At 46.7% G+C, this 18,116-nt stretch overlaps 1 protein-coding gene across 2 annotated transcripts in view; it reads right to left on the minus strand.

Moving 5' to 3' along the window:
- The window catches only part of Sptb (spectrin beta, erythrocytic), a 130,972-nt gene that overhangs the window by 46,077 nt on the left and 66,779 nt on the right, over window positions 1–18,116 (minus strand). For both annotated transcript variants that reach the window (XM_021178696.2, XM_029484833.2), the window contains exons 3-9: window positions 7,116–7,267; window positions 5,291–5,464; window positions 4,080–4,171; window positions 3,221–3,301; window positions 2,797–2,912; window positions 2,203–2,315; window positions 1,247–1,434 (exon numbers count right to left, since the gene is read on the minus strand). In XM_021178696.2, the coding sequence (XP_021034355.1) occupies window positions 1,247–1,434; window positions 2,203–2,315; window positions 2,797–2,912; window positions 3,221–3,301; window positions 4,080–4,171; window positions 5,291–5,464; window positions 7,116–7,267 (916 nt within the window). The remainder of the gene's footprint in view (window positions 1–1,246; window positions 1,435–2,202; window positions 2,316–2,796; window positions 2,913–3,220; window positions 3,302–4,079; window positions 4,172–5,290; window positions 5,465–7,115; window positions 7,268–18,116) is intronic.

An 18,116-nucleotide genomic window follows, 5' to 3' on the forward strand; every position in this document is an offset into this window, starting at 1 on the left:
GAACATACTGCAAGGAAAGCAATTTTTGCTCAAGTCTCAATTAGCTGGTTCTTCAAGTCCTATAGACCAGCTGTGCTCAAGGGCCAGAAAGGATCGAGAGGACACAGTCCAAGTAATGTTACCTTCACATTTCTTCATGCACCAAGAGTCCACCCGCTTCTACCCCTGAGCACAGCATTGAGGAATCAGCTGTGCGCCTAGCCTAACACACCTCACTGCTCCGACTCACTCCAGGACCCTTATACCCCAAAACTCTATTAGTACAGCCAAGCGGTAACACCTTTGTATACCCGGCTTAATGTTATCAGTTTTGAATTTAGGATTTTAGAAGTGGGTTAGTGTCAGACCAGAAATCTGATCCAGGGTTACAGAACATCCTGGGCTAGGGGTCTCCTGTTTTCCTGTTTGAGAGACTTGAATAGAGACTGAGAGAGACGAGTGGGGTAAGAAGAATCAGGGTATCACTGATGAACCAGAAGCCTCTTTTCAGAGGCAGACAGCTAATAGCAGAAAGCCCGGAACTCCTGACTGTATATGCATGTGTGTATATTTACGTGTGTGCATATTTGTGAATGCATGCGTATGTGTGCCTGCATTCCTATGTGTACCCATACACGTGCATGTGCTCATATACATGTGTTACATAGTTGTGAATATTTGTATGTGCATTCCTGAGTGGCTGTATCTATCTGCACATGCCTGTATAAATGTGTGCGGTTGCATATGTATGTGCTTATGTTCGTTATACATGTGTGCACAAGTGTGTGCATGGTTCCACGTGCACATGCACATGTGCGGTGGGGCGGGGCAGAGCTCCTGAGAAGCAGGCTTAATGCTTTGCTGATGAGAAGTGACAGATGGGATGGAGAAAGATGGATATACTTGATGATTGCAAGGCCCCATGCAGGGCACTCAGGTCGATAATACAGAGGCTACGCCTTGAGAAGAAAGGGGACAGACTCACTAGGAGGAGATACCCAGCACTGGCTCTCCAAGGAAGCCTGAGACAGCTCCCCAGTTGGCCTTGAGAGCCTAGAAAAGCATTTTCTTTCTCTATAAGCAAAAGTTACTCATCAGTGTCAGTAAGCTGGATGACATGGAAGTGGGGTGGCCAAGCAGGTGACAGATGTCCTGCTATAGAACTCAAGGTTGTGCCTCATAGATACACTTCGTAGGGCACAACCCTCAGCTCTTGACCTTTTCAGCCCCCAAGAACTGACCACATCCCTCAATGCCAGGGCCTTACTTGGGTGGCTTCTCCACAGTACGGTAGGTGCTGAAGGCCTGTAACTGCTGCTGGACGCCACTCAACGAGTTGGCAAACTTGCGGCTGTTCAGGACGCTAATGGTTTGTTCAATCCAAGTGAGCAGGTCTGAGGCTAGCCCACTGTACTTTTCAATCATCTTCTCGGTCTCGATGGCGTGGTCGATGACCTAGGGAATCATCTCATCAGAAGGGAAATGTCACCAATGATGCTACCGATGAGACCTACCATCAGTGTGAACCACACTGGGGCTGCCGCATCTCTCTCAAGCCCTGTAGTGTTCTCCGTTGGGCTTGTTCCCTGACATTCACATTGCTAAAGGAATGGAGGAGATGTGGGTGCAGCCCTCTTCTGCACTGACCAGTGATGAGGTTCAGTGGTAGCATCCCCCCTCCTTCAATCCTATAGATAGTTAAGTTTGCAGAGCCCTAGAGGGGCCGGTGCTATATCTCAAACTTTATTAGGAGTCAAGGGTATCCAGGCAGCTTTTTGGGAAACAGGAGTGGGCACACAGAGATGGATGGAAACCTGTCTACTCTTGAGGAGCAGCAGGGGAAATAAATCAGGCATGGCAGTCTGCACGGAGGGACGTGCTCTTGGTATGCTATGGGAGCCTTTGGGGTCTGATGCCACGATCAACAAATTAAGAGCCTGTGGTGCTTGGTGGGCTGGGGAGCTGTGTTTGGGAGATACACAGGTCCCCAGACTCAGGCTGAGATGCAGGGCTGCAGCCCATCAGGACAGACACTGAGATTCTTTGGAATCAGCGCGAGTGTTTTCCAGGGAACTCTGGAGGAAGTGGGGAGCAGGTGTCCTGCACACCAAACTGCAGCTGGGGGACCAACCCCAAAGCTTTTAGGATGGACAGGGGGCTCCCACTCAAGGCCTACGGCGGACAAACGAAGAGTACTGGTGTGCCGACTACACAGCTCAGTACCTTGCCGACTCGCTTGCCCTCCACCGCCAGCACCTTCATCTTGGAGAAGTAGTGATAAAACGCCACCACGTAGGTGATGATGGATTTCTCATCGGGGTTTTCTGTGAAGACATCTGGAAGAGGGAGACGGGACATTCTGAGCACCCAAACTGGAGCCCGGGAAAGCCATATTTCAAGCATTTAGCTCTACTTCCTGGGTCATGAAGTTCAACCGTGTGCATCAAATGGCAACGTCTAATGGTATGAAATGAAGGCGTAGCTAGGTGCAGTAGCAGAGGCTGCACGGTCAGGAGTTCAAGGACAGCTTCAGCTACATAGCAAGGAGAAAGAACTGGGAGGAGGCCCCTGATTTCAGGCAGTGCTGGGATCCACATAAGAACAATAATCTACAAACACGGAATGGAGGCAGTCCAAAGCCTCATAGCAACCCTCCTCCTAAGCCAGGGGTCTGCTGAAAACCTATCGTCACTGAGGAGCAGAGCCGGGCCCTGGCCTAACCCCACATCTCTGTACCCGTAGCTCGCCAGGCATCCGGACCAGCACGGGAAGGAGTCCACCTGACTGCTCCAGAATGGTACAGCGGGAGTGGCTCACCTTCGGGGTCAAGGAGTGGGATAATGCCCAGCTGGCGCTCGGCTACATCAAAAGCATGCTCCAGGTTATGCCGGGCATTGGAGTCCTTCAGCTTGTCAAAGTCGATGAGGTCAGGCCTGGGGACAAGAGCTGAGCTGTTAAGACGGAGTGGCCATGGGGGTCCCAGGTACAGGACAGCTGCAGTGTGAAGCAAGGATGCTAGACATATGTAGGGAGTTGGGAAGGTGAGAGAAATGAGACAGAGGGGCAAGAGGCAGGAGAGCTGTGAGCACCAGCTTGGGAGAAGGCAGCAGTATGACTGGAAGTCGAGGAAAATCGGAGGGCCAAGGGTAAAGGGAGAATCAGCAGAGACAACATCTTCCTTGCCCTCTGGTTAAGCGCAAGGTCTCAAATCTTCCCCAGCACCAGGGATCGATCCCCTTACCGGTGTTTGTGTATTAGGGCATTGAAGGCCAGGCCATCCTTCCAGCTGGAGGTGAAGTTGGTTACATTGACATGGGGGTAGCTGCATTAAGAGAAACATTAAGACTAAGAAACGAATTCTTGTGGCGCACGCCTTTAATCCCAGCACTCGGGAGGCAGAGGCAGGCGGATTTCTGAGTTCGAGGCCAGCCTGGTCTACAAAGTGAGTTCCAGGACAGCCAGAACTATACAGAGAAACCCTGTCTCGAAAAACCAAAAAAAAAAAAAAAAAAAAAAGAAACGAATTCTTTTGAGATCTCAAATGAGCGTTTGAGCTGAGGTTCCATATGCTAGGAGAGGAACCGACCCGTCCCATCTTGAGTTGCTTTAACATAAGAGCACACAGATAAGCCACACAAAGACATTCCTGTAAACTGTGGCTCATAACTCAACAGGTTCCGGAGTTTGACCATAATGACTTTGGAAAGGAATCTTGAGTTTCGGGCCTAAGAATCAGGTCAGGACAGACTTGTATAAACTGTACCAGACCTGCTATAGTTCTGGGGGGACCGGTGTCTAATGTCCCTTGGAGGTAGCAGCCTCTAGGGCAGTGGTTCTCAACCTGTGGGTCGTGACTCTTTCACAGGGGTTGCATACCAGAGTTTTTGCATATCAGACATTTACACTGTGATTCACAACAGCAGCAAAATTACAGTTATGAAGTAGCAATGGAAATAATTTTATAGTTGGGGATCACCACAACATGACTAATTGTATATAAGGGTCACAGCATTAGAATTGTTGAGGATCACTGTCCTCGGGGAAGCAAGGAGCCAATGGCAAATTGGAGATTGGTGTCAGGTTTCCAGGGCAATACACACCCTGCTGTCTTCATCTGGCACCACAGGAGCAGAGCATCCTTGGCTGAGCGTGTCTCCCGACCTTCTTGAGTTTGGACAACAATGTCCTGAATCTGGGAGTGGCAAAGAAAGAGAAGAGCAGATCTGTATCTGGCTGTATGTCTTTCTGCTTTCCTATGGGGAAGGGGGCGGGGTGGGGGTGGGGGGTCTCTCTCTGTGTCCTTCGTATATCTGCAGCACTCATTCCTACAGCAACCCCACACCCCTTAAAAGGTTTTGGGTCGGGCTGGTGAGATGGCTCAGTAGGTAAGAGCACCCGATTGCTCTTCCGAAGGTCCAAAGTTCAAATCCCAGCAACCACATGGTGGCTCACAATCACCCGTAATGAGATCTGATGCCCTCTTCTGGTGCATCTGAAGACAGCTACAGTGTACTTACATATAATAAATAAATAAATAAATAAATAAATAAATAAATACATACATACATACATACATACATACATACATACATAAATACATAAATACATAAATAAATAGGTTTTGGGTCCCAGTTGCCTACTTCTCTGCCTTAGTCAACCAGAATGGCATAGAGATAGCACCCTATATCAGGGAACGACTTTAATTAGATATCTGTGTAGGAGTTTGAGACCTGACAATAAGACACCCTGACAGCTTCCTCTGATGGTACACCACTTCATAGAGTGGAACAACATGAATGTTGGGCGATGTTGCTAACTTGATTGTACTGAGCTATGTCTATCAGACTGGTAAAGCACACGCCTGGATATGTCTGTGTGGGTGTGTCCAAATGTAACTAACTATGGGAAGAAGACACCCTTTGAATGTGGACAGTATTGCTTCCTAAGGTTGAGGGAAAGGGCGAAGGAAAGAGCTTTGAATCTCAGTAGAGAAAACAGTGTCTGGTTTAAAAAGTATAAGGGGAAATTTTTCTGCACAATTTTTGCAATTTCCGAATCAGATTATTTCATACGGTAGCTACAAGTCAGCTTCTATTTTTGCCCTCAAGACTAGCTGGGCATCTGTCCTGAACATTAGCACTTTGAGATGGCACCGAATGTAGGTCTTCCATCCCGAGAACACCGTTCCCCAAGGTGGGCTTCTAGCTTCCCTAGATGCACACAAACACACTCTAGTCACCATGTTGTAAGGTCGTCAGCTCCCGACCAGCTCAGGGAGGTCCCCCCAGTTTCTTCTACCCACAGGACTCACCTGGAATCGGAGGATGATGGTCCAGATGAGGCCCAGGACCAGGCGGTGGTTACCATCCACAATGTCGTGGGAGCCCATGTTTTCCAGGTGCACGCGCTGTTCCTTGAGGAACTGCAGGGCTTTGTCCACGTTCTCCAGGCAGTGGATGCGCATCTTGCCCTTGGTTGGCCTTGGCTAAGAGACAGCATGGCCTCATGGGCATGAAGGGACTTCACAGTCACACCAGAGGTGGCTGCAACCTGTACCAGCTGATGCCATCAGCTCTACCCTCTAACCTTCAGTTTCCACAGTCACTCCTGACACCTTGCTTCTCTTTTTACACTTATTTATTTTCAATTTTATGTTTATGGGTGTGTTGCCTGCATACCCATCAGAGCACCATATGCATGCAGTGGCCACAGAGGCTGGAAAAGGACATTAGATCTCCTGGAACTGGTGCTATAGGCTGCCATTTGGGCACTGGGAATTGAGTCCAGGTCCTCTCAAAGAGTAGCCAGTGCATAACTGCTCAGACATCCCTCTAGCCCCTCCTCACACATTTCAACGCCTCCCTTTTAGCAAAATTCAGATGGTTGTTTCTGTATCAAGCATTCAGCTAAACTTCACGAGAACCCTTCTGGGTCTGACACAGCTTCTGTGGGCGCTAAGTGACAATCATACTCAGTAACACAGTAACAGACAGTGAATTGAGTACTTGCAGCGAACCAGGCATGGTTCTGAGACCCACTCACTGCTAGTCAGTGGTACAAATCTTCCACCCCTGAATACCAAAGGGGCTTATTATTAGTGCAAGTGTGTATGTGTGCGTGTGTGTGCGTGTGCGTGTGTGTGTGTGTGTGTGTGTGTGTGTGTGTGCAGATATGTAAGCATGTGTCAGAGGACAACCTAGGGTGTCCTTCAGTCACTGCTCACAACTTTGTTTGGGTTTGGATTTTCTGAGACTTGCTCTTACTGGTCTGGAACCTGCCAAGAAGGCTAGATTGGCTGGACAGGGAGTCCCAGGGAGTCCCCTGTTCCCACCTCATCACTGCTGGGATTACAAAAGCACACACGCCACCTTGCTTTGTGTGCATTCTGAGGGTTGGACTCAGGTCCTCAAGCGCTTTACCAGCTCGACCTATCTCTCCTAACTGTGTCTTTTGAAGGGATCCCCGGGGCACCTCTTTCTAGCGGAGTTTCAGTGTGGGCTAAAGGGCAAGAACTGCAGCCTAGAACTGAAAAGGCAGAAGTAGAACACTTTTCATTCAAACCCCAAGAGTCTCACAATGCCTCAGTCTATCCACGGAGGAAGTGAGGGTGGGGCAAAGAAGATCCTGCCTGGTGGGTCACAAAGGAAGTGTCAGAGCAAAACCATACACCCTCACCTACCACAGTGCTGGGCAGGGACAACCAAGAGCCCCCCCTCCCCTCAAACAGGTCTCCACGTGACCTGTGGCAAAGCACACAGCAAACTTTCCTTCCTCTCGGTTCTAAGAGGAATGTAAATTTATCCCACAGCTCATATATCTAGGCCCATGTATACCAGCTCCAGATGCCCAGACCCCAGACAGAAAGGTTAAGCTCTGCATAGCCTCTGGGATGAGCCTGCAGGGGTGGGAGTGGTCAGAAGGAGAGAGAAGCTCTAGGAAGAAGTCAGAGACCCCAATCAGCCACCCAGACCCCTAACATTATGAGAAGTGGAACCTGGAAGAGGACCATGGAGAAACTCTGGCAAGCCAAGGGAACCCGCCCGCTCGGCTCCAGCCAAGGCCTTTCCTCAAGAGGTGTTGATGGCAGCACCACAGGCTGGGAGGGGCCGGGTGCAGGCAGATGAGGAGGGTCTTACCAGCATCTCTCCAGAGAGCACCTCCAGCAGCTTGATGAGCATCCGTCCGTCCCGCAGGTCCTTGTAGAGGTCGCTGATGCGGCAGGACACTCGAGCCAGGTGGGAGTTCACCCATTTCGTAAAGGTTTTCTTCTGGACCACTTCCCGCTCATCTGGGTGAGGAGAAGAGCTGGGGTGAGCTGCCTGGGGCTGGGGGTGGGGTGCACCATGGAGCTGAAGGGCTTCTCTGTAATTCTAGTGTCATCCTTGCCTGGTAGAGGAGGCTGCTGCAACCCCCCCCCATTTCTGGGGGTATATGCCAACCCTGCAAGTCAGTCTCATTTGCCTATCCATTCTGGGGGACCCCAGGCCATCAGAACTAGGGAAATGGTATGATCACCATCACCACCTCCACCTCCTCCACCACTACCACCATCACCTCCACTTCCTCCACCACTGTCTGTTCATTGTAGCAAGACACCCTGATTCAGTCACCTGTTTCCTAATGCCAGGCAGAACAGTCTGTACTAGTCTAACATTAAATTCTGATTTTAATACCAGTTCCATTATTAATCCATTCACTCCATTCAACCATCTATCCATTCATCCATCCATCCATCCCTCCATCCGTCCACTCAGTCCCTCTGCCTAGACTGCTCTTAGCATTCTCCCACAAGCCCTCCACTTAATTCCCATTTGTCCGTTAAAATCAGGGCAAATGGAATTCTCAGGAGGGCTTTTCCTTACGCCCCACCGCCCCCCATCCAGGCTCCCCCTGTGTGTTGTGATTCCCGCATTCTCATTGCCAATGATTAGTTGAATATACGTCTTTCCTACAAGACTGTGGGCTCATGGCACCCAGAGAAGCCTGTCTCATTTGTCTCTCCATTCTCAGACCTCCAAGTTCGATGCCCAGTAGGCACTTTCAGTTGTACTGCAGGTGACTAGTGAAGCAGTTACTCAGTTCTGCCATGTGGCTGGCCTATGCTAGGCCTAATGACACAGCGCATGCTCTCAAGCAGTTCCCGCTGAAGCAAACACGCCAGGGAAGAGTTGGGCTGTGTGGAACCCCCATCTATGTAAGTTAAAGGAAGTGAAGGCTTGGGCTGGAAGCTGTCCATGGTGGATGTTACGGCTTCACCCCCAAGAACGGCAGGCAAGGAATCTTGACTTTCAGCTTTGAGATGGTGACAAAGCACCTCCACAGTAAATCGGCAAACCCAGCTCCCGCCGGCCCATGCTAAACCAGCTTAGATGGGTACCTACTAGTACCTCTGTGAATAATGGTGGGGCATTCAGGCTAAGGCTTGAGAGAAGACAGAAACTGCATAAGTGAAGGGTAGAGAATGACACAGAGGTGTAGCAAGAAAGAGGAGACAAAAGTAAGGTAGAAACAACAGGGCAGAAGCGGACAGCAGAGCCCCCATCCTTTGGGTTTGTGAATAGTGTGTGACCACAGGCTCCCAGGCACTTGAGTTTGAAGAATGAGGCCAGGAACTGACCCAACAGTGTGTCTGGGTCTGGGGGCCTGCAGATCCCTGGGCAAAGAGTGTGTAGATGGGACACAGCCAGGGCAGACACAGAAGGGAATGTCAGCACTGGGAGAGGAGGCTAGCTATGCGTTCCACTGAATACAAACCATGGAAGGGTTGGCTTTCTAAATTATTAAATATCAGGCTTAACACAACAAAAAGTGGAGCTAAGCCAGGGCTGCCCCTGGGGCACGATGCTGGCAGCTTGCATCAAATTCCTTCCTACCTCATGGCTATTTTAGTGTTAAGAACTCAGCGTCTTTATTCATCTGTTCATCCATTCAATGAATGCTTACCGTACAACCATAAAGTGCTCAGCACTGGGTGGAGGTGGCTTCAAGGACAAGCCAGAGGGTCCCTATTCCAAGCAGACAGACTCTATGAGACATACGATGTGTTCATGCATCACACAGAAACACTTCTAAGGTAGCCACTTAAATAAGCTTTCCATGAAGTGGAGGGGCACTGTACTGATGGTAAAAACATGTAAAATGCAAGTGTCATTCATTCCTTCCAGGCCTCCGGGCCAAGGAAATCCCCAGTGTGCCCTTCTGTCAACAGCAAATTACAAGGTTTTCTTGATTTCAGGGCTGTCATAGCAAAAGAAAAAAGTTCTGATGATATGATAGACAGAGTGCCACAGTCTGGGGTATGCTGGGCTGGGATTCCACAGAGCCAGCTATATAGCCTTACCCCCACCCCTAAGGCCTTTCCTAGGCCTGTTTCTTAAGTCAAAGTTGGGAGGGACCTTTGACCAAGGGACTAAAGGTTCTAGCCACTATAGAGGTGAGTGCTCTCACAAGCTAACTGTCTTTTTGTTTCCTAATTTTCCTGTTCATAAGACTCTACAGATTTCACTACCTGGTGCTAAACTCTATTTATTAGTGCCTGGCAAAGAATAGGGACATGCTTCTCCTAGAGACACAGAATGCAACTCTAGGCTGCTGAGCTGGCACAAACACTGGTACAGACATCCCATAAAGCATCCTGAGCCCTCCTCAGCTTTCAGAACGCAGTGATGCTGGAGTTGCGGGGTTGGAGCCCGGCAGATGGCCTCTTGGCTGCCTTCATTTAAGTGTGTGTGTGGGGGGGGGGGGATTACCCAGAATCCCTAGCACCACGAAACACTTTGCAGTGTTGAGGCATGGGAAAGATTCCGAGAGGCTAATGATGATCAAAAGCAGAGTAAGGGCCCAGAGGTGGGGATTAATTTCCATTAGCTGTTCACTCGGCTGCTGCACATTGGCATGCTCAGCACATTCCTCCCTCAAGACTGAGACTCTCCTCAGGAGCCGACTGAGTGCAGGAGAGGCCAGTGACCCTGAGCCAGCCACACAGGAAACCATGGTAGTACGAGCAGAGCAGGAAGAGTGTGCTGTTCACAAGGGACCCAACAGTCTTAACACCTACCCTGAAGAGGGCTTCAGGAAGGCCCTGCAGGAGCTAGTACTTATTTCTAGAGCCCTGCCCTTGCCCATGCAGGAGTGGGGGGCGAGGGAGGTGACCACGGAATGGTCTGTGCCTCCCTGGCATCCAAGTATGGTCTCTTCCTTCTCTGCTTCTCTTCCTCACTCCTCAAGTTGGGGCCACACGTATTCCCTCATGTGTTAGGGCTGCCCCAGAAAACTCATCTTCTTCCCTAATCAGCTCCGACCTAGAATTACTGTGAGGGTGTTGTGACAGGTACACCCTCCTCACAACTCCTTTTCAAAAAATTTAGCTTGAAGTCAAACGTAGCCACGACACTGAAACCCTCAAACATCCATCCGCTGACAAGCAAGGCTGCACACAGAAAAGTGCCAGCACACAGAAAGGTGCCATCCTTCCACCACGGTCACCACATCTAAGGGACTGTCCCAGAGGCTATTGGGACATAAGACACATGGTTCACACTCGCTCAGTAAGGATCTGTCTCAAGAAAACAGACACAAAGTCACTCTAAGTTTGTTTTGCAGCCATTTAAGTGCATTTTTCCCAGACTGTGATAGTTAATCATGGCAACTGACCTGACTACATTTGTCATCAACTATGCTTGTGAGGGATTTTCTTGACGAGCTCTTTCGAGGTTGGGAGACTCTAAATCCGGGCCACACCTTCTGGTAGCAGCCCACACAGAAGGACATGGAAGAAGGAAACACTGGATTTTGCCTGCTTGCCCTCACTCTCTCTGGCAAAAATAATCCATTCTCTTGGCGAGGCATTCCTTTGTTGGTGTCAGAAACTACTTGAGGGTTCCAGAGAAGACTGAAGAGCAGAAGCTGTCTAGGAATGCTCCAAGGCCCCGGCACCACCAGATGGGGACTGCTGACCTGCAGCTCACAGACTGAACAACTCCTGAACTATTGGGAACTATTGGTCCTCTTGGGGACAGCCACTGCTGGACTACCCAGACAGACTTCAGCATGTAAGACACTCTGATTAAAACGGCACACACACACACACACACACACACACACAGAGAGAGAGAGAGAGAGAGAGAGAGAGAGAGAGAGAGAGAGAGAGAGAGAGAGAGAGAACCCTGTCTGATACATACAGGCATGCTGCACAAAGCAATACTAGATCACTTCTATAATCGATGTCCATGGGGGTCAATGCAAAGAGAGGTCTGTGACAACTGGAGTTGTCAAAAAGGTCTTCGAAAAGAAAAACATTTTGGAAGGGCAAGAGGAAGACAAATGAACCCAAGTGGACATGGATGGAAGATTGTTCACGGGCTACTGAGTAGCCACAGACTTGGAGACTAGATATAGAAAATAGGTTTGGGGCTGGAGAGATGACTCAATGGTTAAGAGCACCGACTGCTTTTCCAGAGGTCCTGAGTTCAATTCCCAGCAACCACATGGTGACTCACAACCATCTGTAATGGGATCTGATGCCCTCTTCTGGTGTGCCTGAAGACAGCAACAGTGTACTCGTATAAATAAAAATAAATAAATCTTAAAGAAAGAAAGAAAGAAAGAAAGAAAGAAAGAAAGAAAGAAAGAAAGAAAGGGAGAAAGAAAGAAAGAAAGAAAGAAAGAAAGAAAGAAAGAAAGAAAGAAAGAAAGAAAGGAAGGAAGGAAGGAAGGAAGGAAGGAAGGAAGAAAGAAAGAAAGAAAGAAAGGAAGGAAGAAAGACAGACAATAGGCTTTAAGTTAGACATGAAAATCTCTGGGATAAGAAGCTTAGAGACATAGACTAAAACGCCCTGGGTTCGATTCCCAGCTATGGAGAAGGCAAGGATGAGAGGTAGGGAACAGGTAGGACTAGTTAATGTTTAAACTTAATTCTGGAGACAAAGGGAGCCAGGGAAAGTGTGACAGGGTCATCCCAGAAATATTGATTTGCAAGGCCTCTAATGATAATAAAGAGACAAAACGGTTCAGGTTACATCTTAGGGTAAGTCTTCAAAGTCTACACAGAGACATTAGAAGACCCCCAAGGACTACTACAAAAGAAATTTTGAGCAAATGGAAAACTCGAAATCACACAAACGTCAAGTATAGTCTTGTGATAAAACCGTGGGGCATTATCATATGAAAGGTAGACACGGCAACCAGGAAGAAGTAGTCTTGGCTACATACAGACATCTGACATCGGATAAAAGAACATTTCAAGTACGTGTGAAAAAGGAAAACGGATTATTCTGTAAAAGTTTTTGCAAAAGTAGATGACAACTCAAGAAGAGTTAAATCCAAAGTTCAAATTCCAGGAAGAACTTTATTGATCAAAAACTGGAGTGCACAAAAAGAAACTATTGAAATACAGTAATCAACTGTGGTAGGAGAGTTGTTTAAAATGAAGCCAGGGGAAGGTCAGTAGGGCACCGAATCCAGAGCCAGAAAATGAAACACTGAAAGCTCAAATGTGCTAAAAGGTTTCGGGGGGGTGGGGATGGGGGACGACTGTGAGCAAGGGCGAACTAATGAGGGGGATGCTACTGAGTGGACCACGTGTGAAAAGACGTGGAGCTCTAGTGTGGAGCTGGAATGGCCCTCAAATGCCCATGCGATGGAGGCTCCATCTGGTCTATAGCCTGCTGCTCCTCAAAGGCAGCAGAAACTTTAAGATGTGGGACCTGGCGGGAGGCCTTCCTGTAACTGAGGCTTGTGGCGGACTGAATGAGGATGGCCTCCATACATGAATTATTGGTCCCTAGTTGTTGGCTATTTGAAAAGCATTAAGAGGTACAGCCCTGTTAAAGGAGGTGGATCATAAGGACCAAGCTCTGAGGTTTCAAAAGCCCAAGGCATTCCCATTTAGGTCTCTCTTCCTCCTTGTAGATGAGGATGTAAACTCTCAGCTAATGGTCCAGCCTGCCGCCAATCTCCCTGCCATGATGGTCATGGACTCTAACCCTCCTTGGTAAACTCTTTCTTCTATAAGTGGCCTTGTTATGGTGTGTTAACATAGCAATAGAAACCTAACTAAGACAGGGCGTGTTCTCAGAGGTAGTGAGAGGGCCCAGGGTTCTGTCTCCCTCCTTGCCCTTCCCAGGCACTTGAGTGTGCATCTAAATCTTGGCTGTGAGGCCATCAGTTCCCACCCTCTATGTGCTTCCACTGTGACACGCTGCCTCGCCAAAGGCACAACGTTATACAGGCTACACACCTGTGAGCCAAGATAGACCTTTCTCCTCATAAGCTGACAAACTGGAGAGTTGGTTTGTTACAGCAAAAGAACCTGGCTAGCACCAATGTCTATAAGTTAAAAGGAAGACAATTAACAATGAAACAAAGAGCTAACAACAAAAAACTATAAAAATCTTTCAATATTAAAAGCTACCCAAGATGCTTGGAGAGGTAAAAACTACAAGCACAGGCATGAGGCGGAGGTATGACTCATTAGTTAACAGCACTCATTGCTCTTGCAGAAGATGTGAGTTTGATTCCCAGCACCTCCACAGTGGCCCGCACCCACTTTTACTCCAGCTCAGACAATCCAATGCTCTCTTCTGACCCACGTGGGCACCAGGCATACATGTTGTGCACATACATGCATGCAGGCAAGATATTTATAAGCATAATATAAATCTGGAAGTAAATTAAGGCACATACCTGGGCACACAATATAAAAATAAATTGTCCTTTTCAATGACAACTGGGAAAATGCTTCTCTCAGATTTTGATTATCGGGGAATGGTTGTTAATTGTCAGCTATAAGAAGCAGTATTAGGTTTAAGTGGGAAATGTTCTTGTTTTCCAGAGACACACACAAAGGTCATTTGCAGAAACTAGATTATCTTTAATTTACTTCAAAATAATTCAGCCCCAAATATGCAGACATATCAATAACATTAACCCCACCAAACAAAGACATATCAACAATATTCAATGTCCCAAAATACGTAGACATATCATTAATACTAAATATGAATGGTGGCCTATTTTACCTTCACTTTTGATATTTTTGCATTTGGAATTTCTCATACTAACCCTAAAAAAGCAAAAGGGAAGAACAAGAAGACACACGTGCTTCACTTCTCAGATGAAAAATGATCAGAAAGTCTGATGAAGTAGAGCTCTGGCAAGACTGTGGGGAACACATCTGTGGGGAGCACGGCACTCATGTGCCCTGGAAAGAGTTTAACTGGGCCAGCCTCTATGAAAGGCATTGGCCAGGATGCTCTCGGATGTACATCCTTTTCCTAGTGACTCCATTTCTAGGGATTTGTCCGACAGACACACTCAGACACGTACATTCATTCAGGTTTACTCACTGTAGTTTTGGAAATGGTCAAATATTAAAAATTACCTAAGTACACACAATTGGGGACTTGTTGCATTGAGATATGTTCATACAATGGAAAAGTATTTACCTGTAAATAGAAAGAAGAGACTTTTGTGTAGTGATATAAAATCATTTCAAGATATATTGGGTGAAATGCTTAGAACTGTGCAAAACTTAAAAAAAAAACAAACCAAAGCTATGAAAAACCAATACAGATTACACGTTTACCTGTGCATAAAATACAACAAGATGTGGTTGACGCTATGACTTGGCTATTCATTCCTTAAGTGCTTCCTGCCCCTCTCCCTTTTCTCTGTTCAAAATGTCTCAAAATAAAGACTGGTGGGCTGGGGTTGGGGGAACCCATGGGGGAGAGTGTTTGCCTAAAATGCAGGAGCCCCCAAGGTTCAAACTCTAGTTCCAGGACAAACAAAAAGTCGAGATAACAGAGTGCATGGCCAACAGGGGGGTTCTTCATATTTTGGTTCCATTAATGAGGATATCAAGGTTGCATAAGACGTTTCAGCGACAAAAGAGGGTAAGATATATTTTGAGGCAAAATTCAGGCTCTCATGCCATATGTATGTATAATATGACTTTATAAATAAAAATAAATCAATCTGGGTGGTAAGACTATGGGTGGTATTTGCTTTCTTCTTAATTAGCCATATAAATAGTTTCTACAATGATAAAAAATTAAAAAAAAGAAAATCTCTACAATTAGCATGTGTTACTTTTAATAATAAGAAATAACAGATGTCACAGAAAAGAGAGTAAAGGCTCCTAAGCCCCAAGGAATAAATGATAAAGATTTTAAAAGGGCAGCCTTCTTTAAAAAGGGCAGTCTGCGTTTTAGCCAGCTGAGAGTATTATGCTCTGGGCAAAATCAGCAGAATAGACAAGTAGGATAAGAAGTGAGTGAGAGGCACAAGGAGGCCCGTGATTGGCTCATGGAGCCTGCGCCTGGGCCAGCAGATTCCCAGCTCAGGCTTTCTCTCCAAGTCACTCCCAGAAGCCAAGGCTCAGGCAACCACAGTGAGTCATGCTTTATGCTGTAACTCCCAGGAAGGAGCCTGGGACAGATCTCGGGGACACAGAGCCAGTCTTTTACACAGAGCAGTGCAGAAGCAGACCCTCGGGGCACATCATCAAAGGTGTTGGTAGCATGAACTCTATTCTTGTTTAAGAGAGGAATTTCCCTTTCAACAACTCACTCCCAGTACACTGGCTCTGTGGCCGTTCCCCTGCCCTGAAGAACTGATGGTCTAGTTAGAGTGGATCTCACAGAAAAGCTTTACGATGTGACTGCAAACCTGAATAAAGCACATACAAATGATAAAAGCTGAACACGATAAAGTTGGCTAATTAGCTTGGAGTAAATTAATGTAAAAGAAGGCAAGAAAGCCATTATAGTGATCACCTACGTGTTTGCTAATGAGAACTGACATGGTGAATTTTGTGGAAAATATTTAGAATTATAACAAACATTGTGACACATAATCATACCTCTATAGGCATTAAAATAGCTTTATAAGATATTAGCAATGTCTATAGTTCTTTATTTTTTATCTTTTCTATTCTAAAATAGCTCATGCGATATTTTTGGTTGCAACTTGATTACATCTGGAATTAACTAAGACCCAAATGGGTGGGCACACTTGTGAGAGATTTTTTTTTCCCCTTAATTAAATCATGTGAAGTGGGAAGACCCACTTCTTTTTTTTTTTAATATTTTTATTACATATTTTCCTCAATTACATTTCCAATGCTATCCCAAAAGTCCCCCATAGCGCCCCCCACTTCCCTACCCACCCATTCCCATTCTTTTGGCCCTGGCATTCCCCTATATTGGGGCATATAAAGTTTGCAAGTCCAATGGGCCTCTCTTTCCAATGATGGCCGACTAGGCCATCTTTCAATACATATGCAGCTAGAGACAAGAGCTCCGGGGTTCTGGTTAGTACATCATGTTGTTCCAACAATAGGGTTGCAGATCCCTTTAGCTCCTTGGGTACTTTCTCTAGCTTCTCCATTGGGAGCCCTGTGATACATCCAATAGCTGACTGTGAACATCCACTCCTGTGTTTGCTAGGCCCCGGCATCGTCTCACAAGAGACAGCTATATTTGGGTCCTTTCAGCAAAATCTTGCTAGTGTATGCAATGGTGTCAGCGTTTAGAAGCTGATTATGGGACGGATCCCTGGATACAGCAGTCTCTAAATGGTCCATCCTTTCATCACAGCTACGAACTTTGTCTCTGTAACTCCTTCCCTGGGTGTTTTGTTCCCAATTCTAAGAAGGTGCACAGTGTCCACACTTTGGTCTTCATTCTTCTTGAGTTTCATGCGTTTATCAAATTGTATCTTATATCTTGGGTATCCTAAGTTTTGGGCTAATATCCACTTATCAATGAATACATATTGTGTGAGTTCTTTTGTGATTGTGTTACTTCACTCAAGATGATGCCCTCCAGGTCCATCCATTTGCCATTGTGTAAATGTACCATAATTTCTGTATCCATTCCTCTGTTGAGGGACATCTGGGTTCTTTCCAGCTTCTGGCTATTATAAATAGGGCTGCTATGAACATAGTGGAGCATGTGTCCTTTTTACCGGTTGGGACATCTTCTGGATATATGCCCAGGAGAGGTATTGCTGGATCCTCCGGTAGTACTATGTCTAATTTTCTGAGGAACCGCCAGACTGATTTCCAGAGTGGTTGTACAAGCTTGCAATCCCACCAACAATGGAGGAGTGTTCCTCTTTCCTCTTTCTCCACATCCTCGCCAGCATCTGCTGTCACCTGAATTTTTGATCTTAGCCATTCTGACTGGTGTGAGGTGGAATCTCAGGGTTGTTTTGATTTGCATTTCCCTGATGATTAAGGATGTTGAACATTTTTTCAGGTGTTTCTCAGGTGAGAATTCTTTGTTCAGTTCTGAGCCCCATTTTTTAATGGGGTTATTTGACTTTCTGGAGTCCACCTTCTTGAGTTCTTTATATATATTGGATATTAGTCCCTTATCTGATTTAGGATAGGTGAAGATCCTTTCCCAATCTGTTGGTGGTTTTTTTGTCTTATTGATGGTGTCTTTAGCCTTGCAGAAGCTTTGTAGTTTCATGAGGTCCCACTTGTCAATTCTCGATCTTACAGCACAAGCCATTACTGTTCTATTCAGGAATTTTTCCCCTGTGCCCATATCTTCAAGGCTTTTCCCCACTTTCTCCTCTATAAGTTTCAGTGTCTCTGGTTTTATGTGAAGTTCCTTGATCCACTTAGACTTGACCTTAGTACAAGGAGATAGGAATGGATCGATTCGCATTCTTCTACATGTTAACAACCAGTTGTGCCAGCACCATTTGTTGAAAATGCTGCGAAGACCCACTTCTAATCTGATTGTTTGGGGTAGGAAGTTCCACCTTTAATGTAAGCCACGCCTCCTGCTGGTGACCTAAGGGCATGAAAGGAGGAACCCTGTTCTCTCTGCCTGCTTGCCTTCATTAGCCAGTCCATTCCCTCACTGGCATTGGAGCCTGCTTCTTGGGGGTGCTGGTGTATACTGAAGACGGGCTGAGACACCCAGATTCGTGGACTGACAGCTACTGGATTCTTGGACCTTCCGTTGGTAGACAGCCATTGCTGAACTAGTTGAACCACGGTCTGTAAGCCATTCTAATAAATCTCTTTTATATAGAGAGCTTCATTCTATAAGGTCTGTTCCTCTAAAGAACACTGGCTAATCCAGTGGGCAACTATCAGATACAAAAGAAAACCAGGACAA

Source organism: Mus caroli, unplaced genomic scaffold, assembly GCF_978045245.1.
Source record: "Mus caroli unplaced genomic scaffold, Mus_caroli_1 scaffold_14, whole genome shotgun sequence".
In the NCBI taxonomy this organism is placed as follows: domain Eukaryota; kingdom Metazoa; phylum Chordata; class Mammalia; order Rodentia; family Muridae; genus Mus; species Mus caroli.